At 48.1% G+C, this 23,975-nt stretch overlaps 1 protein-coding gene across 3 annotated transcripts in view; it reads left to right on the forward strand.

Moving 5' to 3' along the window:
* The window catches only part of LOC119374555 (nuclear exosome regulator NRDE2), a 308,639-nt gene that overhangs the window by 225,370 nt on the left and 59,294 nt on the right, over positions 1-23,975 (forward strand). For all 3 annotated transcript variants that reach the window (XM_037644704.2, XM_037644702.2, XM_037644707.2), the window contains one exon: positions 3,609-3,727. In XM_037644704.2, the coding sequence (XP_037500632.1) occupies positions 3,609-3,727 (119 nt within the window). The remainder of the gene's footprint in view (positions 1-3,608; positions 3,728-23,975) is intronic.

Below are 23,975 nucleotides of genomic sequence, written 5' to 3' on the forward strand. Positions count from 1 at the left end.
TACAAATCAACGTGGCAGCGCCCACGCAGATGTGACTGCCCACTTCAATCCAAACTTGCGCTTGTTACTTGTCCACAGCACTGACAGCAACAAACGAATGGTGAAATGAATCATTGCTTTGTACCGTCTCATGATGGGTACAAAGCATTAGTTATGTTTTGTCACTACTGTTGAGACCAGCTGTTTGTTTAGCCACGCCTGTTAAGCCTAATGCGCCAAGAAATTGATAATGGTTCATGAAAATAGCACAGTAGTGTCACAAATAATTGTTGCCGAAGTGTCAGGACATAAACCTAAAGCAAATACAAGCGTCACTTTGGAACTTACAGGCCACACAGCACACGATGACAACGTGATGAATTCGAGGCAGAGGGCGCCAGCATCGATGGGTGCAGACATGTCCTTTTTTTTTTCCGGTGCTGCTCGCTTTACCCAACGCGTGCACAGACACTGAGCAGATGACGTGACGTGGATGAATACATCGAAAAGGAAAAGGGGCCCTGTAGCCTTCACAGTGCTGAATGGAACTTCTAAGATGGAGTATAGACGAATAGACAAGAGTGAGGGAGAGCACCGCGAAGTCTTTTTCATGATAAAGACTCATAAAACCAAACTTTCTGTACGTACAGTAGTTTCTGAAAGAAACAATTAGCAACATGTTGTCTCGGGGTTTCTGCAGAAGAACTTAGCAGGGCTGCATGTAGTAGATTCCTTCAAAGTAAGGAACTCTGAAAAAGTCGTTGGCTTTCCATGCGAAGGGGGAACTCAATCATGCACAGGACTCAGCGTCAATGTTACAGGTTTATATTATTCTGTTCCGCAAGGTCAGCTGAAGAACATTGTGAATGAATGTATCATGGACAATGATGAGTTCAGGAATTCGAGTAAAATTCCTGTTCAGAGTTTTCTCGAGCTGTTAATGTTTTACTTCTGGTCTACGTTTATTGTATGGGATAGCAGTGTCATGGTTCAGAAGCAGGGGGTATGCAGAGGCCCTCAAGTCGCTCCAATTCTCGGCCTTGTTAACGGGGCCCTAGAGAGCACTTTGGCAGCAACCGTGATTAAGTACTTCGTTTTGAAACCCAGGGTTTGACGGAATCCCGTTTGGTCGGGAGGAGGCATTGTAAAAAGAAATATATGCCGACCACAGTAAAACACTTTAAAACAAACAGGATGTTTCGGCTCCCACAAGGGAGCCTTGTTTGTTCGCAGTGAAGTTGAAAAGTTATGTACATTTCAATAGGTGCCACAAGCATCGTGCATTCACGTGAGAAAAGTTTCTGTCGTTGCGGTTGAGGGGGCGCTCTGTCATTTGTATTATCAATGCTTCTAGATAAAGACGCGAAGACAAATTTTTTTCTTTTTCAACGATGCTGGCGTTGTCCCAACCGATTACGTGGCCAGTTGTTTCTGCATGTTCCGCCAATACATTAGATGCAGCATTCGTTTTGTTGACGTCATAGCAGTGTTGTTTCCCTCTCTGCTCGAAATTTCTCATCTCGCCCACGTAAACACGATCGCATCCGGCGCAAGGGATGTTGTATACCACTCCATGATACTTTTTTCTTTTACCAATTTGTCTTTCACCAGCGAGTGCTTTAGCTTGTATGCTGGAACATAAGCGATTTACAACGTTGTATCTGCTGAATACCCGGGCCATAGATTCGCTGATTTCGGACACATGTGGTACCAGTGCTCACTTTTTTGGAGGCACGTCAACTTGAGGTGCAGAGCGTGACAGTTTCTTTTCAACAGAGCGAATAAAAAAATCCCGGTATCCACTAGAAGTAAGGTCATGATGCGCCTTCATTATGTCAGCTATAGCATCTTTTGGGTTAGAGCAGGTGCAGTTTACTCGAAGCAGAAGTGAAGAAACAACAGACCATTTATGGGAGGCTGGATGCACTCCATGCATCCACGTCGTGTTTATGAACATTTACGTGGGCGAGATCATGTTTGCGATCATATTTATTTGGGCGAGACAGGAAATTTCGAGCAGAGAGTGAAATAACACTGCTACAACGTCAAGAAAAAGAACACTGCATCTAATGCATTGGTGAAACACGCAGAAACGACTGGCCACGTAATCGATTGGGACAACGCCAGCATCATTGAAAAAGAAAAAAAATTTGTCTTCGCGTCTTTATCTAGAAGCATTGATAATACAGACGACAGAGTGCACCCTAAACCGCAACAACAGAAACTTTCCTCACGTGCATGCGCAATGCTTGTGGCGCCTATTGAAACGTACATAACTTTTCAACTTCAATGCGAACAAGGCTCCCGTGCGGGAGCTGAAATGTCTTGTTTGTTTTAAAATGTTTTTATTGTGGTTGGCGTTTATTCCTTTTTACAATGCTTCAGGTTTGTTGATGAATACCTGATTTTTATCCGTTCGCAAGCAGTTCCTAGGGAGGTTACTGATATTTTCGCTGCTTTTAAAAAAGAAGGAATGGGACTTAGCTTCAGCTATGAAATGCCGACTAACAATAGAATACAGTTTTTAGATTTGCAGTTGATTTTGACCGCCCATCACATATGCTGGCAGTATCATCCCAGAACAAGTAAGCCAGTCTTAAACTATGCATCTGCACATTCACAGCTAGTGAAAAAAGGAATAGCTACAACTTGTATAGGTTCCGCTATTAAAAAGTCTTACCACCACCTTGCCAATTTCAGCTTTTCGCAAAAACTTAATCGCCTGGAGAAGGCCGGCTTTCCGAAAACCACGCTTGTCTCAGTCTGTGAAGTGCTTGTAAAGAAGATAAAGAAAGGGGAACCACACCAGCCACAGATTCAAGCAGAAAGAAAGAAAGTTTGCAATAATCCTTTACATTCATCACATTGGGCATGGTCTAGAAAAGACAGCGGAGCGATATGGCATGCGAGTGGTCTTTTTCTCAAATAACTCGTTAAGAAGGATGTGTAGCCTCGTCCATCAACCTGGACCGGTGCCCAAGGCTATTTGTACTATCAAGATAGCACAAGAAACAGTTGGTGCCATGCTCAAGCATTGTGCTTGATTGGGCTGGTTGGTGCATCTGCCATGCCCAATCGAAGTAGTGTATGTCCTTCCATTGTCATGTGGTAACAAGTCCTTGGGCAGACGGGGCATTTGTATTAACGTCCGTCTTGGGGAGCACCATGCTGCTGTCAAGAACTCTGGTAGTGGGAACTTGGGGCTGCGCATTGCAAAATGTGCGACTGCGAACCAATGTTTTGTAGGACAGAGATACTGTATAAGAGAAGTAACCAAACGAATCACGAGATTGTGGAAGCTTAGCACATGCATGTGAAGTAAAGTACGTGCATCAGCCAGTCCTCTACCGCTGTGCATAATAAGGAAGTGCAATTTTTAAATGGCATATTCAAATGACACCCTGTCACGATATGCACATGTCATGTGATCCCTTTTTTTTTGTGTTCATTAGCCACATGTGTGAAAGAAATAAAACCACTTGTCAGTGCTTGTGTGTGTCCATTCCTTATAGTCCTCTGTCCAGGTCGCGCAGACCACGTATCAAAAGTATGTTTTGTAAATGGTTGTTAATCACTGAATCAAACTGCTAGGAGGTATTGTGAATGCAGAATCTCTTGCCTTGTTACAGATGCTAGCTTCACCTTGCCTAGCTGCCACAACCACATGCGGCGAGTTCTGGAGCGGGCCATTGAACTGGTTGCCCACAAACGATGCCCTCTTCTCTGGAGGCTCTACATTGAGCTAGAGGTGTGTGTGCACCGTTGTGATTGTTCTCGGTCTCCTAGGCCTTTTCTCACCAAGTAATGATGCTGCCTGTATCTTTGCATGTGCCACCACTGTTTCATGCACTTGCCTTGCTCCCATATATTGCCACAGCTAGCTCTAATAGACTGCCTACTTTTATCACCAGCAAGTGCAGCCTCTAAAATTGCTACCACTGTCACACGAGTTAGCTTCACGGCTTCTTCCTGAAGCTGCTCTGCTTTCAATACTGTATTTTTATCTGCAATTTTAATGCCACACGCGAGGATGTATAGGCACTGTGAAAGTGCTACAGAGTCATGGTGCTAACAGTGGCAGAGACTTTGTTGTAAAAGGATCGATAGGTTGGCTAGTTGGTACATATTCGTTCCGTGAACTGGGAGCATGGGAATAGACAAAGGACGACGAAGAACTAGAGCGCTCGTGTTGTAGTTCTTTGTCGTTTTTTGTCTGTTCCCGTGCTCCCTGTTCAGTGAAAGAGACAATTTTTGCAAGGAGCACAGCATGAGCACCATGTTCTGTTGCATTTTTAAAAGATTGCAGTTCTGGGTAAAGCTTTAACATCATAATGCATGTCACCTATTCAGGCATGTGAGTGAGACTGCAGTGCGCTGAGTGCTCTACCACTGCAGTGCGTGCAGCACCAACAGACCTATATCAGCAGGTTCGTTCTCCAGGTTTATCATGTTGTGCTTGTCATTACTCCTTTTATGGTTGAGACTTGTACATATCGAAGAAACTTGGTGCAACTTGACATTCCCCTCATTCACACACGCATGCACACAAGGCACACCCCACACTCACTACCAACTGTTTATTGTGCGTGACAGAACCCATATGTACTGTTACGATGATACGCCATGACCAGCAGTGATGCACATGTGCAATGATCAACCACGAGTTGCATGAGAAACAACCAACCACCACCTAACATAACAAGGCAAAGAATAATGATAAAAGAGAACGACCAACTTGGAGCATTTTAAATTCTTGCTTCAAGAAAAGAGATTTCCTTCGCATGGCTCGCTAACACAACGATCCTTATTCTTTTCGATGTAGTAGGATTCCAACATTGCTCGTGCTGACGAACTTGCACTTTTTGCTAGGACCTGGGTATCTGAAAACCATGACTCACACCCACATGTTGCAGGATGTGCAGCATGTCACTCGGGCTGAACATTTTTTATTATTTATCTATTTGCATCTATCTCGAATTTTCGCTCATGGTTAACATTGATTTCTTGCTCACAACCAACGAACGCCTAGGCGTTCGTCCATGTCACTTCTTGTGTTCGTCTCGTTTTTGCCTTATTCCTTCCATTCAACATGCACCAACTAGCCGAACAAAAAGTTCTACTTGATGTGAGCAATCTTTTTTTTTTTACTTTTATTGAAATGGTTTCTTGTACTCGATGCAGAAATTTATGCAGTGGTGATCCCTACATGCTGCACCAAGATGCACATGTTGTGTCCCTGCTTTTTCGTTCTTGTGTTGCTTCTATGCTAAATATTTGATACGACGCATTACCAACAAGGCATAACCAAGAGCTTAAAGGTTATGCCTTGTTGGTAATGGTAATGATGCTTGTTGGCAACTCCGGCGATTTTTCGAGGTCGATGGATCTCAATGAAATTCGCTGGGTACGTTCCTTTGCACGTTTCCGTCATTTATGCCAAATTACAGGCTTGATACAAGCGCAGATTGTTTGCAAATGAATTTTAAAGATTGTCGGCAAACGCCCTCCTGGCTTCCCACAATTATTGGCAACATTGCGTCTGTGATGTCGGTATTGGGAAGGCGGCGGAAGTGACGCAGCCGAGGGCACCGCTAACTTCGGCCACTACAGCAAGCGTCTGCTGTGCTGGCCGAGACATTGTCAGTCGCAGACATTACAACTGATGCGCGGCTTGCTCACCTCTCCACTGTGCGCCTGCTCGTCCCGGTTGTCACAGTTTTCATACTCCGCGCCGGCGTGACCGGCATGCCTTGCACGACTTCCGGTTCGTTCATAACAACGTCTACCTCATACGTTGACAGTACACTCGGTTGGGTTTCGGTTTCGGTGTTGCACTTTTTTGCTTATTTAAAATTATTCTCCAATTTGCCGAGTATTTCTGCTATCGGGCCCGTAACAGGAGCGTCTCAGGAACATAAAAGCACCATTACTTTGACATGGCCAAAAAATCGCCAGAGTTGGCCTTTAAGCTCTTGGTTATGTAAAGAAGGGCAGTCAGTGAGTGCAAAAGCTTGGCGCAGTGTGGAATAAAGCATTGGGAGAAGTTTAAGAGGCCTAAGAGCTGGCACAGAGGGAAGTGGGTGCTTCGAAGTCTTTCACGCACTACCGTAAAATCCTGAGCAAGCGCCCCCCCCTACGGTGAAAGATAAATGGAGTAGTTTTGGAGAGGGGCCCTTGCTCGGTTGTGGACCAAAATTCAATATGGCGACGGAAGAGCCTCTAAGAAGAATGTACACCTGGGCTTCTAATGAAATGCTTTATTGAATATGCATGCATTTAATGTTTTTTACTAAGCAGGAGGGAATCCCCGTGTGAAATTTCATGTGTTATGACAAGGGAAGAAAGACGTTGTTGTGGGAAATCTCCTTTGCAGCCTTTATTAGCGCGCTGCGCAATACCGTCCCAACATGGCGTACGTAAGAACAGTTCAAGAACTCCAGCCTCAGACCCACTTCTCCTCTTCTTCGTCTTTCAGTCCGTCCAGCACGCAATTTCTACATCCTCCGCCCCGACAAATTTACTTGCATAATTCTAGTGGCGATAGTAGTTGTATCGGCCTCATAATCTCCGCACTGTTTGCTAATCGGATTCTGCATGCTCTAACGTGTCCATCAGTACCCTCGTATACCTTACTAATCCTTCCCATTTTCCAGAATGTTATTGGGACTTTGTCATCACGTATCAATACAATGTCATCAACACTTAAGGTAATTTCTTTCCCCTTATCTTTGCTGAAGTGGGCACTTCTAAGAGCTAGCAGGTAGTCCTTGTACCAGCGGTTCCAGAAAGCGGTTAACCTGCGTTGACGGTCTTTCCAAAGGCGCAGTGTGTCTGTGCGCTTCATTGCTGTTACGTGAACTTCATGGTGAGGAAGGACTGTTAGTCGTCCAAGTGCTAGAAAATGAGCTGGTGTAAGAACTTCAAGCTCTTTAGCATCAGCAGAAACATATGTTAATGGTCTAGAATTGACCACTGCCTCGACTTCTGCTAAAACTGTGCTCAGTTGCTCAAAGTTGAAGCTACCTTTCCCTAACGTTCTCCGGAGGCAGCCTTTAACCGTTCGTATCATCCTTTCCCAGAAGCCTCCCCACCAGGAAGCACGCTCAGCAATAAATTTCCACGTAATATGACTCATCGCACAAAAGTTCTGTACTTGCGCGTCTCGTAAGATCTCGTATATAGACTTCAATTCCCTGCTAGCTGCTTTAAACGTTAGAGCATTGTTGGAATATAAAACACTTGTTGAGGCGTTTATTGGACGGTAGTCGGCGACGATAAGCAATGGCGACAGTCAAAGCACGAACACGGGCTCAGAGCGCGAGCGCGAAGAGCCAAAGGCGACGACCCACTAGAAGGCTATAGAGAGCGCAACCCATTACTCAATAAAGGCTTCGCTACACACTTGGTATTCCACGCCGTGCGACAAAACGACGAAAAGCCAGCATAAATGAATTGATAGACATATCACTACATAATTCTAAATGAACAGCTCTAACTACTGCACATGTAAAAACAACAATATAGGCTTTCTCGGTGAAATCACCTTTCACAAACACAGGCCCGGCAAAGTCGACGCCGCTGACTTGAAATGGCTGTGACTGGGACACTCTGTCTTTGGGAAGAGGTGCTGTCGGTGTCGAAATAGCGTTAAGTCGAAATCGCGCACACACAACACATTTACTAATCACTTTCTTGACACACTGACGCCCCCTAAGAAGCCAGAACCTTTCACGTAGTTCAGCGAGCGTAGCACTAACACCACCATGAAGAATGCGTCGATGCATGTCGTTCACAATGAGGTGCGCGCAGTGCTGGTCTGGTGGTAGCAGTGCTGGGAATTTCACGTCATCCGAAGTCGTTGCATTGTCGAGGCGAGTTTTGATGCGAAGGATGCCCCTTTTGTCCAAGAACGGATGAAGGTCTCGTATGCGCGAACTTTTCTCAAGTGTCCTGCCATTAGATAGTGCAACGATGTCTTTATTGAATGCCCGCAACTGCATGGTTTTAAGCCATACTTCTTCGCTTGCTTGTATTTCTTGAGCACGTAGGGGGCCTTCCCATTGTGGGTGGGTGTTCTTGCGACAATTGTGTATAAACCTCTTGACCCATGCTGTTATACGAACTGTAGAGAAGCCTTGGGACATGGTAATGGGTTACCCTCTCCAGCGCCTTCTAGTGGGTCGTCCTCTTTGGTTGCTTGAAGAAGAACGCCGCTCGCGCAGGGAGTTCGTGCCTTGCCGTGACTGTCGCCATTACTCATTGTCGTTGAGTGCTGTCTATTAAACACCTTAACAGAACAATCTTCTGCCAGCTACTGTACTTGTTCGTGTCTAGTATGGGCTCTAATATTGTACAGTTAGACACCAATACGATCTCCATTTGTTCTTTCGCTTCAATTAATGTAGCTTTAGAATTAGCGGCCTCGTCTTCTCTCTTTGGCCATGTTTCCGGAGCTGCAGCTAGCCAATCGGGGCCATACCACCACAAGTTACTCTCTTTGAGAATCCGGGCTGACAAACCTCTTGTCACAAGGTCGGCTGGGTTGTTCTTCCCTGTACAGTGACCCCAGCAACTTGGTTCTGTATGAGCTTGAATTTCAATGACCCGGTTACAGACAAATGGCTTCCACTTTGTTGCTATAGACTGTATCCAGCACAGGCAGATGTTGGAATCAGTCCAACAGTAGTATGGAGTGCTCCGTGGTAGTGTGTCTCTTAGAAATGCCGTTAACCTAGCTCCGAGGCAAGCCGCTACTAATTCAAGTCTTGGCAACGTCAGCTGTTTTAGCGGAGGCGACAAAGTCTTCAATGTCCAAGCGCAGGGCGAAATCGGCTGCCTTGGCCATGATGATAGGGCCGCTCAATGCGATACTCTGGGCTCTCATTTCTTTAACCCAGATAATCAAAGCCGACTCCAGTTCCGGGAACTTCGCTGTCCTTAGCCTTTTTCGACTGGCGCCAAAATCCTCGGCTTCATAGGCGTTTTCAATGGCCGTCCTGTTGCGTATGTAGGTTGACAACGTGCTCGGAGGTATGCCGTGCTTCCTCGCAATTTCGTATTTGCTCGAGTTCCCTTGGTCAACTTCTCGCAAAATCTCCACCTTCTCCTTGACAGTCTTTGCGCAGTAGTTTCCCCGCGGCATCTTGCAACTTCGATGCGGAATAAGACGGCTTGACGGCGTGAACGAACAACGTGCTCGAGGAACAAAGTGACGCTGCCGGGTGCGGCCTAGGACTGCTAGGACTACTCCGCCGACTCCTCAGCGTCCCGAGGGTCCCGTGTATACAAGTGGCGCCAGGCGCTGAGATAGCGGGAGGGCTACGGAAAAAAAAAAATTGCTCCCTGGATTTCGGAGGCCATACTTTGCTCGCCCTTTGCTCGGAGGCCACTTGAAGCTCGAAAAAACCGGTCGTGCCACCTATCGTTTGGCCGTAAAAGCTTCCACTAGTGTTTGACGATGATGACGCTCGGCGGCGCGCGCTTCGAATTATCCGTAGAGGCGGCAATTTCTGTTCGAATTAACGAATCATTTTACACATGGTCTCCTATGCACTGCGGACCGGACTGCGGCGACCATTTCGAATTATCCAAAATTTCGAATTAATGAGGTGTGAATTAACGAGCTTTCACTGTAGTAGACCTGTTCATGTGTCAAGTTATCAGTGTCGATCTTCTCGGCATGTCCATCTTTCTCGTACTGCCTAATAGCTTTGTCATATGCTTCGAGTGTTTCTTTCTTCTGTGAAAGCCTGCGTACTAAAGAGTGCAATCGTGAAATGGTGACTTTGCGATTATCAGCCAAGTTGCACTCTGCCGATTTCCAAGGTAGCGCCACTTCATAACGCCCATTTCGGAAACCGATTGTGTCAGTGAACCTTCTTATCACGACGTCGTCTTGCTTCAGAAATGGCTCTTCAACAATACCAATGGCATCCAGCTCCCAAAACCGTTGTAATGGGTAAGAGATGTCCTCCTCCTCATGCACGTCAGTTCGCAGCACGCAGATATTGCTGCAGGTATATTGGCTGGTTTGTCCCTCGACGGACGACGGTCCTTGGAGAGTCCACCCCATCCTCGTGTTAATGGCAATTAATGCTCTGGTGTCCGAGTCCCACCGTACTTCGCTGTTTTTGGGCATTAGCTTCCACAGCTGGTCGAATCCAATGAGAAGACTTACCCCGGTTTCGCAAGTGACGCTCGGGAAAACAACTGCATCTGCTAATGGTTTGCCTTCTGCTACGATGACTTGCAGAAATTTGTTTGTTTTTGGGGCTTCGATCATGTCGTCACAGATGAAAGGAACGACAACAGCCTCCATTTGCACTGATGTGTTGTCGTGTTGGTTCCGAAGCAAAAAGCTGACGACCTTTGCGCGTCGGGTGAGTTCGGATCGCCCTCGTCCAAATGTGCTGATAACCAAATCGATCTCGCGTATCGGCGTTAGCCTCAGCTTCTTACTAACGTCTTCTCGTACAAACGTTCTCTGACTGCCGTTGTCGAAAACGCGGCATATGTAACAGCATCGTGTCGCTGTCGTTATCCACGCTCGAAACGTCTGGAGGAGAACTTCGGCGTTAAGTCCAGCAGTTGCGCCGTTCATAGCAACATGCATAGCAGCGTCAGAAGTATTTCCAGTTGCCCCCGCGGTACACATTGTAGATGCATGACGACGTTTGCATACTTTGCATTGTACTCTGCGGCGGCAGTCTCGTGCCAGGTGTCCTTTTGCCGTACACTTGTAGCAACGACCATCCGCTGTGAGCAAATTGCGCTTCTCTGCTACGCTGAGGTGGCTAGTGCATTCCTCAGTAGTGTGATCAGTTGCCGAACAGAAGACGCAGGGCTCGGAAGAAACGTTTGTCCTGTTATGAAGCACCCTGGCAGACGGAGGCGACAAAGGCTTTTGGGAGCTCTGAGCAACATCGCTACGAGTATTCATTGACCCTGGAGTCGAGATCTGTGCACGGCACTCCACTTCGATCCGAAGAAAGTGCAGCAAACGCCCCGTCTCCTCGTGCGAAGATTGTGTACTGCAGGCGTCAGTTGGAACGGAACGTGACTCCCTGCTCTCCTGTTTATAGTAGTCAACTACTATGTCAGCAGGGATAACTTTCAGCAGTACCTCGCTCAGCATGGCTGCGTATGATATAGCGCTAACTCCAAGGTTCGCGAGTCCTCTCTGGTTCACTCGTACTTCGTCGTACAGCTTCCGCAAGGCTGATACGTCGCTCGACGACCTGACGGGTTTTAGTGTGCGGAGCCTCTCCAGGTGCTTGTGCTCGATTAGCTTTGCGTTCCCAAATCTTTGTTTTAATATTTCAAGTGCGTCGCGGTAAGATGAAACTGTGACCTGAATTCCGGCGACGGCTTGAGCAGCGGCTCCGTCGAGTAACGACACAAGATAGTGGAACCGATCCGTGTTGGACAAGCTCGGGTTATCGTGCACGGAATGCCGGAACATGTCCCAAAACGGCTGCCATCGAGTTAAACTGCCGTCAAAGCGCAAAAGTCCTAACTTGGGCAATCGTGCACCAAACTCACGTTGAGGTCGCGTCGGTTCCCTCTCCGATGTCGCTGGTGCGTCCTCCTCAGTAGTGGTCGCAGGCGGATGCGCCGTCGAAGCCGGTGAGGAGACCTTGAGCCTGTTCATGTGGTGTTCGAGCAGGGCCAAAGCGCTGGTAGCAGCGTCTTCATATTCCATAACGGAATCGTAGTCTTCTGCCACCTGCTCGTCTGTCAGGAAGGTTTCCAACTCGGCGTTCAGCGCAGCTAACTCCGTCTGGACCGCCTTTAACCTGCTGTGGAGGATGTGAAGCGTCGAGAGCTCGAACTGGTCTGACTGTACGAACTGATTTACCTCATTCACAATCCTCGTACTCTGGGATCGAAGCGACGCCCGCTTGTTCTTGGCACGCTCCATGACGGTCTGGTTGCAAGAAGAAGTCCCAAATCGGAAGCGACAGCTCGTGGGATGAAGGCCGCGGCTTCCCGAGTCTTCGGCACCAAAATGTTGTGGGAAATCTCCTTTGCAGCCTTTATTAGCGCACTGCGCGATACCATCCCAACATGGCGTACGTAAGAACAGTTCAAGAACTCCAGCCTCAGACCCACTTCTCCTCTTCTTCGTCTTTCAGTCCGTCCAGCACGCAATTTCTACAGACGTTCTTTACATGTTCTGACATTTTGCGACAACTTATAATGCAACCCTGCGGCACCACACTGTAAAAATACTAAGAAATCGTGCACATATTTAAAGACTCTCAGAACTTGGGTTCCTAGGAACCACTCCTGCAGGATTCTATAGCGAAGAACAGGTTGAAAAAAATGCCGGGAGGGGAGGGGGAGGCGCTTGCTCAGTCATTGGCGCATATTTCAAATCTCCCATAAAGGGGAAGGGGGCGCTTGCTGGGGATTTTACGGTAGAAGTGAGAAGGCAATGGATATATTGCCAGTGCCAAGATGTGATGGCTCAAGAACTCAAGCTCAGAAGACCCGAAGATGCATTTTTGAGAGTTGACAGGCAGGCCAAATTATCAAGGGCATTGTGAAAAATTTCCCTGTGGTGACACTGATGATCTCGTAGAGTGGAACTCGCATCAAGGATGTTGTCGATGTAGGCAGGTACAGCAGGGAAACTGCAAGTTACCTTGGCAATGATTCTTTGAAAAGTTTGAGCTCTGTGTCATAGCCCAAAGAGATAAAAAATTGGTGAACACGGGGCGTCGCTGGAGCCAATGTTTCGACAAACGGACTTGTCTTCTTGAGAGCAGACAAATAGGCATGCACACATGTGCTCAAACAGGTCGTAGGGAGTAGTAATGGTTGTCTTTGGGATGTCAGCAGTGTCCATGGTGATTTGGTGGTACACCTTGACAAGGTCCACTTTGCTAAAGATTTTGTATCCTTCCATATGGCCCTTGAAGTCTTGGACATGTGGAAGGGGATAGCTGTTGTCGTGTGAGCTTTGGGCACCCTGAAGTCCCCACACAGATGTCAGTCACCCATTACTTTCTTGGACACCAGATGGAGTTGGGGGCCCAAGTGCTGGATGAAGGGTGAATAATACCCAGTTGGAGCATGGGATCTCATTCGCATTTCGCCGCTGCCAAATGCTCTCCGACGAGGCAGTATGGACGAGCTGTCATGGGTGGACCATGCGTGACAATGTGGTGGGTTACACTGCTTGGTCTGCTGATTTCAATTGCAGGGCCTCATGACCTCGGGAAAGTATTCAGGGATTGTGGGATCAGCGTGCGGGTTCTAGTTGGAGAGACAGCCAACGGAATGCCAGGAATGGTGTGGCGCACCCTGCTGTCAATCAAGGAATGGTGGCTCATGCTGACGTCAAGGTTGAAATTGGTCAGGAAGTAGGAGCTGAAGATGGGCTTATTGACGTTGGCTACGATGGCGACCCATCACTACATGCACTGCAGGCCAAGGTCAAAAGTGAAAGAGTGCAGATGATACGTGGCGATGGAGGTAGAATTCGCCGCACAGAGCATAGGTCTGGGTGACATTGAAATGTAGTCAACCTAAGAGGATGGCAATACACTGACCTTGGCACCTATGTCTGCGGAAGCACACGCTGTAAATGTGATTCATGATGGCTGTACAATGAGGTCATGTGCCACTGTCAGCGATCTCATGGCATGTTTCTCTAACTGTTGCATGTGGACTGGCATACATGGTACTGGCAAGTGCGATTATACCAGCGATGAGCTTGGAAAACTGTTCAAGCAAAGCCCGCTCAGGGAAGAACGGCAGCTTGGACATGGGGTGGAGCCACACTGGTCATGACAAGATGTCCGCAGGGTATCAATGGCGAGCTGGTTGATTCGAGAATAAGCGGGACATTACTGAGGATTCTGTTGCTAAGAGAGGGTGGCATCATGGACTCCATGAGTGAGCTGGGCAAGGGGATCGAAGGTCAAGCCTCCTACAGCAGCTAAGACAAGGCAGGTGGGCTGCACCGAGCGCTGCAGGATGAGCTCTTTCAACAGTGCACTGTTTGAGTAGATGTTTTTGCCCAGGTGCTGCTGCATGTTTTTGAGCAGCTGGGAGTGTCATTGATACCGTAACACCTGGAGGTGTTACGGTGAGAGTGTGTGGCTGGAGGCACACACTCTCAGACACCATGTTGTAGTCTAGGATACTCTACTTAAGTTGCTGGTACGGGACATCACACTCTCAGACACCATGTTGCAGTCTAGGATACTCTACTTAAGTTGCTGCTATGGTGTCCCATACTAGACAACAAGGTGTCTGGTATGGGACACCATACTCTCAGACACCATGTTGCAGTCTAGGATGCTAAAGTGAGCCTATGCTAAAGTGAGCCAGGACAGTCATAATTGGTGTCCTTGCCAGAAGGCAATCTTTTGGGCCTCTACTTCTTGATTTGGCCTGATTTAGGAAGTTTATTATGCTCTATCATTTACCGTGGACGCTTTCGTGCTGCCCCCTACACTAGTGCACAAGGCTGCATGTAAACATTTGGACATGTTGGACAGTATCGCTACTTTTGCGGCCACGGAACGTGTCGCCAGGCGGCCTAAATAGTGGTGTATTAGTTTGGTGAAGCTTTGCAATCACCCCTCTCAACTACTTACGCCTAAAGATTCGTTTCCTTGTACGATGAAGCGCACCCACGCTGCAGAGCCGACGGTTTCTCGGCAGTCCGAAGCTGACGGCGACTTCGCACCGAACTATACTGCAGACGCATTTTCTCACATTATTAACTATTCTAAGCGAAACAAGAACGCTCTTCCGCTAGTGGGGACATTAGACGCCCGTTTTATCGAAACGGGACCAGGAACGCGCGCGCACAAAGCTCGGGTCACAGCGGCGCGAGAGCACGTTTTGGCAAATCGTCTCCGAAGTAAAGCCGGTAAAGCAGCACTCGCGCGTCATCTGATAGGTAGTAAGCGTTTTGATGATAAAGCGCTATGGTTTACATCCCTGTCGCTTTATTACCGTCCCGGCAGGGGATGACAGGACGTGCCGACAACCCAGTCGGTACGCCCCAATCTAATCACTGGCTCGCCCCATCCATGCGATACCGTCCCCCGTTTTCCTCCGGAGGAAACTAAAGAGGCTTGCACTTTGCCTCCCATGCATGCGTCACCTTTCGAACGGCGGCGATTGGAGTGATCAAGCAGCAAGCACTCCTCTCGTAAACACAGCGGCCGTCGCCTTGGCAACAACCAGTAGAAAAGTGTATCCCAACGGTGTCGCGCGCTCCGCCAATAGAAGTGCCGTGTACATTGCAAGGTTCGTGAGGACGCCCCTTATTTTTTTGTTGTTTGCGCTTTTTCTATGCGGTGATAGTAAGCGAAAAAGGGGGAACGGAAAGGCGGAACTTTGAGCTTTGAAACAACGCCAAGATGGCGGCGCTCAGTGGCAAGAAAGACGAGATACGACGCCGTGAATTGCACCGTTTTAGCGCCATTTTGGGCTTCTTTTCCACCGACCTTACTTACAAAATTATTTTTTTCGGGCACTTAGAGTGCGTCTTCAGCGTAATCGTTTAGATACTGCATAAATAAGAGACAAGAGATGCCAAAACGAGTGTTTTCCAAAAATTGAATTTTTTGGCTATGTTCGCGATTTCATCCCCGCGTCCCCCCTTAAGTTGCTGCAGGTATGGGACATCATACTCTCAGACACTATGTTGCAGTCTAGGATACTCTACTTAGGTCGCTGGTATGGGACATCAGACACCATGTTGCAGTCTAGGATACTCTACATAAGTTGCTGGTACGGGACATCACACTCTCAGACACCGTGTCGCGGTCAAGGATACTCTACTTAAGTCGCTGGTATGGGACATCATCCAAAAGGTGCAGCAGTGATATTTACCACCTGAGGAAACAGGTTGCAGAGTATGTGGTGAAGCCGAGGAGTCTCCGAGGTGATGTGGTGCAGATCGAAGATGGTTTCGACCTGGCCGAACCAAACCTGGGGTTATGTGTGCCAGAACATGGGCAGGCAGAGTTCAGTGATGTGATAGGTGCACCACTTTGCGCCAAGCAGCGCCAAGTGGTGAAACCCGTGTAATGACAAAGAGCATTACCGGAACTCAAGTGCTCAATGGGCGAGCGTGTGGAAAAGAAAAAAGAGGTACATTAGAACAGCTTGCCTGACAAACGAGCGTTGTTCATTTTGGTAGACTGGCACAGTCTACCAAAGCGGAACCTTAACGCTGAAGCCACCTGTCCTCGTGGGTCGTCAGCAGTGCGGGTCCCTCTATCCAAGGAATGCCATCCACACTTCCTTGATCATAGACACTAGGACTCTACTACTGCCAGAAGCACTTATGCCCACCATTCGGGGATGGCGTCGAGGCCTCCTTGGAGGCCCCAAGGCAGGCTTACCTCGGCACTGCCAAGACATTGCATGGCCTTCTGTTGCCCAGGAATGCCATTCACACTTCCCGTTGCGACATCCTGTCGCTCAGGACTCTATTGGCAACTTTGCCTCTTAGGGGTGCTCTCCAAGCTCCCTCAGACAAGAATCTCGCTGCCGTAAGCAATGTGACCGCCTCCTATGTCTCGGATATTGCCACTTCCTCCGCGTGTGGATCTTTGAAAGGACTGCGGATCGGTTGCGCCTTCGAGCCTTGCCAGCGTTGTGTGCAATCAATGCCGTTTTGGCTGCGGCCGCCTCACAAGACCTTGAAGCCAACTCACCCGAGAACCGTAGAGTATTCTGGTGCACCCTCATGCAACTCTCATACCATCTGGGCTGCTTGACTTTAGCGCACTCTGGATTTTCGCCTGCTGTTCCACCATCGCCGGCTGTCTGAAAACTACCAGAGCTCCACGGCTTCCAGAAGGATGACTACAATTTGGTGGCGACCGTCATTGCTCTCGGAGCTCACAAGGCCTGGACCGACCAGCAGAAATGGTGGGTGGCCATAGACTGCCTTCGAAATGGTCCTGTGGTGTGTCATGTCCTGTGGTGTGGTATGAAGGTGTGAGACAGGTATGAAGGCATGAAGTGGTCCTGGGCAGAGTGGAGCACTAAGCTCATAGCTGCTTTTGGTCACACTTACTACCATCTCTCTGCCACCACACAGTCCAACGTGACCGCTACCAAGGATGGAGCTCGGGAGGGGAACCATGTTGAGGCTGCAATTTGCATTGCAGTTCACCGGCAGCCAGTTTCACAACCTGTCCTGGTACAAATACACAACTGAGACAATACTCACCACTTCAGGTGTCGTACTCGATGTCATTATCTGACACCCTAATGTCTCTGAAAGACGCTGAGACCACATCCTAGTCACAGCCAATGGAAAAGCGATTTCGAAGCTTACCATTGTATAAGCACGTCAATGCGACCTCTCTCCGCCAGCGACAGTTGGAGAAGCAGCCCTCACTTCACACGCAGCCACACCAGAAGCCTGACCTGTCTGCAAATTTTAGGAGAGAGGTCCTTCTGGTAGTGTCGAAGCACGATCCTCCACTTTCAACGCAGTCACGGGCCGAATGTGCAGACGCTTACCTACTGCTAAGAGACATATCGCTTAAAGAAGTCATGGCGGTCAATGATGCCAAATTCGTCGAAGGTCTGTCCGTTTCACCAAGTGGGAACTCCAGCATGACTGAGCCTAGGGTCATTCCACGCCAACTGTCCCAGCCTTGGCGCTTGACTATCTGCAGTATGAATGAAAAAAATCGAGGATTATCTATCTGAAGCAAGAAATGTCTCACCAAAATATTTTTCGTGAAAAAAATTTTTCAGTGCCGCAAACTGCATGTGAGGTTTTTCGGAAAGCTTGAAACTATGGCTCGTAAAACACGTTTTCAAGAAATTTCTTTCTAGATTAGGCTAGGACAAAATTTTCCCTACAGAAGGATCGTAGGCTTTTCACTTAAAAATCACGAACGTTTATGCTTTCGAGGGTTTTTTATGCGGCCTTAAATATGGACAATATGGCCTATATTGGGGATTTTTTCATAGAAAGGCGACATTCAATGAAATGTAATGTTTTGTATTAACTGATCGCCAGGAAGTTTTACTTTAACCAAAAAATAGTTTGAGACGTATATGGTGTGAAATGGTGTGTACAGCTGGCGACAAAGTTGCAAAAAAGTTCATTTTCACGCATGTTTAATCGTAAATTTAAGATTGAGGTGGTCCCAGTAAAATTATGCTGAATAGCGCATTTACTAGCAACGTTAGTTGTCTACTGACTGAGAATGTTTTATCAGATTACTTTTTGTTTTAAGCAAGAAAAATGTTTTTGACGTTGAGTTCTGCCGGTGTCTGTTCTTGCTCGTGTTTTGTCTTTGCAGGAACGTGTCCAGCGGTAAGTACAACCTACATGGGCATGAGGTTCGCCACGAAACAGCTAGACAACATAATCATCTTTGCCCATGCTTATTTGAATACTTTACTAGCAAGTATTGGCCTGAATAAATGAGAAATGCGAACCCCTCTAGAGTGAATTTAACCACATACAGCTGTCCATTGAAGGCCGGCATAGTGTGCTTACGCAACAGCGGGAAGTGACACCGATGCGTGCAACACCCTGTTGCCTGCGCAGGGGTTTAAAAATGGGAAGAACACTACGCTTAAGAAAAATGTCAGTTGCTAGCTGTAATATGAAATACATGTTGCACTTTTGCACCAATTCCATGCCACTGGTCAAACATCATCACTTACATGCGATTCACTTTTAAATATACTCAACACTTATATACGATTGTGTTGGTTCATAAGTGCAACTTATCCGCTGTGTTAAAGCAACTAATCTGTTTCTTTTCCCACTTTTAAATCTTTTCCCGGGCACCGGGGTGCTGCATGCATCGGTGTCACTTCCCGCTTTTCTGTAAGCAAGAATGCGCGTGTTCCTTTCTTTGACAAAACCGTCATAGTTAGAAGGAGCAACTGCGAAGTCACCTGGTTGATAATGGAAAGTGAACAAATTGACTATCACGGTTGTTCTTGCATCAGCAGAACTTTCCTAATGCTATCTGACAAAGAAATCAGTTTCTTGCGCATACCGTACAATTTGTTTTATGACTGATCCCGCTCATGTGTTTTTTCTGTTGATTCGCCCGGTTTTTTCTGGTTCTTTGATGTCACAAAGGTCACATGATCTCGTGACGTGTGTCTGAAGGCACTTCTGTTCAGCCCAGGAGCCGAGGAACGAGGCGAACTGCTCGCAAGCAGAAAAAAAAAAACTTTATTCCCTCTTCCCAACTCCCCTTATATAGGCTCGGTGGACTGTAGCGCCTCCTTGTGGCCACACGCTTCAAGGCACACTGACAGCGACCTCTACATCCCTCCTTTTCACATTGTATGGAGCAGCTCCTCACAAGTCCAAACGTCGGGGTGGCCTCACTATACGACCACTGTGAGTCCGTGTCACAGCTTTCTGTGGCGTTACTTCCGGCTGTACGAGTTCTTGCAGCGCCGCAGGTTGCAAGTTTCCGGGAGGGGCCGGTGGAGATGCTGCTAGTTGAGCTGGACTCGTTTCTGTCGAATGAAGCACCAGATGCCGACGATTACGCTGCAGGACGCCTCTATGGGTCTGAACAAGATAAGACCGCGGACGCTTCCTCAGTGGTCTCGGCACCGGAGGCGCTTTCTTTCAAGTCTGTCAAAGAAAAATTGGATTTGCACTTCGTGCATCCAGTACATGAGTTATACGAAAGTCGTCGTTTTCACCGCCGCACTCAGCAGCCAGGCGAATCTGTGGATGACTTTTTTACGGTGTTACGCAACCTGGTAATGCACTGCAGCTACAACAGCCCGCTTGTCGAGGACCGACTTGTTCGCGACAGATTCATCGTAGGCATAAGGGACGAGAAGCTGTCTGATCAATTGTGCCAGAGCACAAAACTTACCGCCGAAGAAGCGCTGTGCCAAGCTCGCATACACGAGGACGCAGAGAAAGCGCGGTTATCATGCGAAAGATCGACTGTAAATAACGCCCTTGCCAAAATGCTAAACATCGATTCGGCTCGACAAAACGATACACCCACCCCTTCGTCCCATTCCCGCTATCAGTCTGAACACCCAGCTGCGCTATCGTGTGGCTTTTGCGGGTGCCAGGGGCACCCTCGAAAAGACTGTCCGTCTAGAAAATCGGTCTGCCACTACTGCAGAAAGCTAGGGCATTTTGCCAAAGTTTGTATGAAGAAGAACAGAAACGATTTGCTTGGTTCCATCGAACTTCACAACGTGAATTCACGCCGGGCAAGGTACACGGAAATACTTCTGAACGGGCACCCAGCCGAGTTTAAGATAGACTTTGGCGCAGAAGTATCTGTAGTCTCGCTGTCTTTCCCAGGCCGACCGCGGGTGCTAGATGCCGTTGAAGGGGAGGTCTTAGGCCCTGGTGAACAGGGTCTTCACGTTCTCAGTACCTTCAAAGCACCTTTACAGTGGCTTGACAGGGCCACAGTGCAGACCTTGTATGTGGTTGACCGTCAGTGTACACACCTACTTGGGCTGCCTGCAATTGAAGCCCTTGGGGTCGTTCAGTTCGTAGATTCTGCCAAGTGCGTTCATTCCCCTCAAGCGAAAATTTTCCAAGGGCTGGGAAAATTTCGGAAAGCCGAATACCGCATACGCCTCAAACCCCGCGCTCGTCCATTTTCTTTGAGTGCCGCAAGGCGGATTCCATTTCCGTTAAACAACGTTGTCAAGAGAGAGCTGGATGAATTAGAGTCGCAGGACGTCATAAGGAAGGTAGAGATGCCAACAGAGTGGTGCTTCAGATTTGTAGTCGTGCCCAAGTCATCTGGCGACTACAGGATCTGCGTTGATCTGACGAAGCTGAATGAAGTAATTGAAAGGGAGCACTTTATATTGCCAACGGTAGAACAGATTCTTGGCCATTTGGGTGGAGCACGGGTATTCTCCAAGTTGGATGCACGGTCTAGCTTCCATCAGGTGAAGCTGAGTGCCGACAGCCAGAAACTCACGACTTTTATCACGCCGTTCGGTCGATATTGTCATAAGAGACTCCTTTTTGGTATTGCCACTGCCCCGGAGTACTTCCAGCAGTTAATGTCAAGGATCCTTGAGCGTTTACCTGGAGTCGTGAGCACGATTGACGACATTCCAATCTTTGGAAAAGATTGTCAGGAGCACGACGAGCGCCTGAATGTCGTCCTGGCCCGCCTGGAAAAGGAGGGTGTCATCCTCAATGAAAAGAAGTGCGCCTTTCGGTCAACTCAGTGAAGTTCCTTGGTGTAGTGGTTGGAGCGGACGGGTTTTCACCAGACCCAGACAAGGTTAAGGCTGTCAGGGACCTGCCGCCGCCGACCGACGTCAGTGGAGTACGACGGTTACTTGGAATGACTAACCACGTCGCACGCTTCATAACAGTGTTGTACGGAACGGCGTTCCAAGGAACGACGTTCCAGGAACTAGTTCCTTTTTGGAAGAATGGAGGAACGCCACCGTTCCATTGAGGATCGGTGGAACTGTAACGGTAACTCGTTCCGTTTACGTAGGAGAGGCATAGGGAACGGCGTTCCTTCTGTAAACGTTCCTCAACATTGAACAGGCGCCTGCACGCAGGGCATCATGCAGAACAGGGTGGAATGGCGACCGCGTGAGGCGCAAGAATCTACCGCTCGCCTGTCACTTGACTATGCTGCATCCTGGTTTTTCAGTTTAAGGCGCCTGCTGGGAGCGCAGAGAAGTGTGTGATGTCAAGACCGACCACGCGCGGGAGGAACAGCCGATTTTTTTTTTCTTTTTGTCGGAGCCAGTCTGACAGCAATCACGGGCCGTTCTGGAGCGTAGACACACCTTGGAGAACTTTTACTTGACATTCGAGAATCATCGAACCCCATTGTAAGGCTGGTGCCAGGAAAGGGCACGCAATCTTGTTACCTTGGTGACTTTTTTGTTCGGCCAACTCGAAAGTAGTTCACCAAGGTTGCAATTTGGGCTTGTTGGTTTGCCATTAGTGGGTATAACGTTGCGCATAAAGGACACGGACCTGTGCGCCCTGTGTGTTACATCATCTGTTTATGCGCAGCATTATACCCATTAATCGAAAGTAGCTTTTGTGTGTGTGTGTGTGGCTGTGTATTCGGGCAGTTCTGCTGCGCATCCACGTGGCCTTGTCGGCTTACGGAAAAGTGGGGAGCCGACTTACTGTAGTTGAGGCGCCTAAGCGTGGTCACACGGAGTTTTCATACGGCGCAAATAATCGTCGTGAATCTGGTGTTTGATGCGCATGGGACAGAGGAGCCAGTCAAAACGCCAGAGGCCGCAGAAAATGAGTGAAGCACCGGCATGCTAACCACCAACATCCCGCGCGGTGGCCTCCCACTGCGCATGAATAGTCTTCTGCCCCAACGTAACGGTGGCGAAGTTACACTTTGGTTCTACCCCTTAGGGAGCCTACATGAATGACCGTTTACTATCCCTTGGCAGTGAGCGCCTTGCTACGTGCAGCATACCCTTCCGACATTTTAGTGGTTTTATGTTCGGGCACTGCCGACTGTGAAGCTTCGGCTTAGCTCCAGGGAATGTTTCTCTTGTCGCGTGGTCTTTAGCGGCTGGCTCGATTGTCCCTTTCGTATCTCGTGTATGCTACCGGCAGCTATCGACAAATCTGTCTTTTGACACTCGGTTGCGTGAATAGTGGGGAAGAGGACCGAAACGCAGTGTACGCGGGTGCCGCTGTGGCGCCTGTCCGATGCCTTCAATGGTTTTGTTTGGGCAAGCATCTCCTCAATATGTGAGTTATCTCCGTGGCTATCGGTCCATAACTTTTATTATACTTCATTTCAACAGCCGCCACACCGATAATGACTGTCATGCAATAAACGATACGCGTACATCCAATTGCAACATTCTCATTGCGCCCGCTGAGCCTGCTCTCGCCCCTACGACCATGGTTGACTTGTCCCTATTTGTCTACAACACGGCAGTACCCTAAAGCTTTTGATGGAATGGCTCTTCAAAATTGCCAACAAAGTGCTGATGAGAAAACAGGTTCCTCAGTCGGATATCAACATCAAGATGCAACTCTTGCTCAGTGCGAACAAGGGACTTTACTAAGTTGCGAACATGTATCCTAGGACATTATTTTCTACTGACACATTGCGATATTGAATCAGCACTCATTAAACGCCTATGTATTGTTCTTTTCGATGTGGTTTCCAGACAAGAAACTTATTTATATTGAAGCATGTGTGGGAATTTCTATTTGAATATCTGAAGCGCAGTATTCTGGTGGCGCATTTGAAGGCTGACGTGGAAAGTGCCCCATGTGTTGCACTTGTAATCATAAGTCGGCAAAAAGTGTGGAGCTCACTGAGGCTCACTCGTGAAATATATTTTGCCCTTAGAGCTCACTCGGACTCAGCAAAATTTTCCTTAACCGGACTCACTTAGACTCGGACTCACTAAAATTTTGCTGAGCCGGACACACTTGGATTCAAACTCACCAAATATTAATCACTCGGACTCACTCAAAGTCAGACTCACGGCTCTATCCGAGTCTGAGTGAGTCGACTCATGAGTCCGTTAGCGCATAATTAGCTTTTTCAACCATGGTGTCAATGCCAATACCTCGCATAAATGGTGCTCTACTTGGCACCTTTTCACCTCGTACCTTCGAATATGAGTTATCGGGGGTAGCAATCCAGTAAGGACATTTTTATTGAAAGAGATGACTCCCACGAGATATTTTTATCAAGAACTACCTGTGAAAGAGTCTGTGGGGGGGGGGGGGGGGATGTCACCTGCCTCCCCCCCCCCCTCCCTCTGCAACTCATGCCTGATCAATAAATATTCAGCTGGCATATGAACACTAGTGCTTTGAAGTACTATGTGTGAGTCGACGGGAGTATAAACGTGAGCCGACATGAGGCTGATATTAATGCTGAAGTTGTTTAGATAGAGCCATAGGTCGGCAAGAAAGTGCAGAGCTCACTCAGACTAACTAAAGAAATATATTTTGCACTTAGGGATCACTCGGACTCAGACTCGCCAAAATTTTTCTCAACTGTACTCAC

Source organism: Rhipicephalus sanguineus, chromosome 11 (assembly GCF_013339695.2).
Source record: "Rhipicephalus sanguineus isolate Rsan-2018 chromosome 11, BIME_Rsan_1.4, whole genome shotgun sequence".
NCBI lineage: Eukaryota > Metazoa > Arthropoda > Arachnida > Ixodida > Ixodidae > Rhipicephalus > Rhipicephalus sanguineus.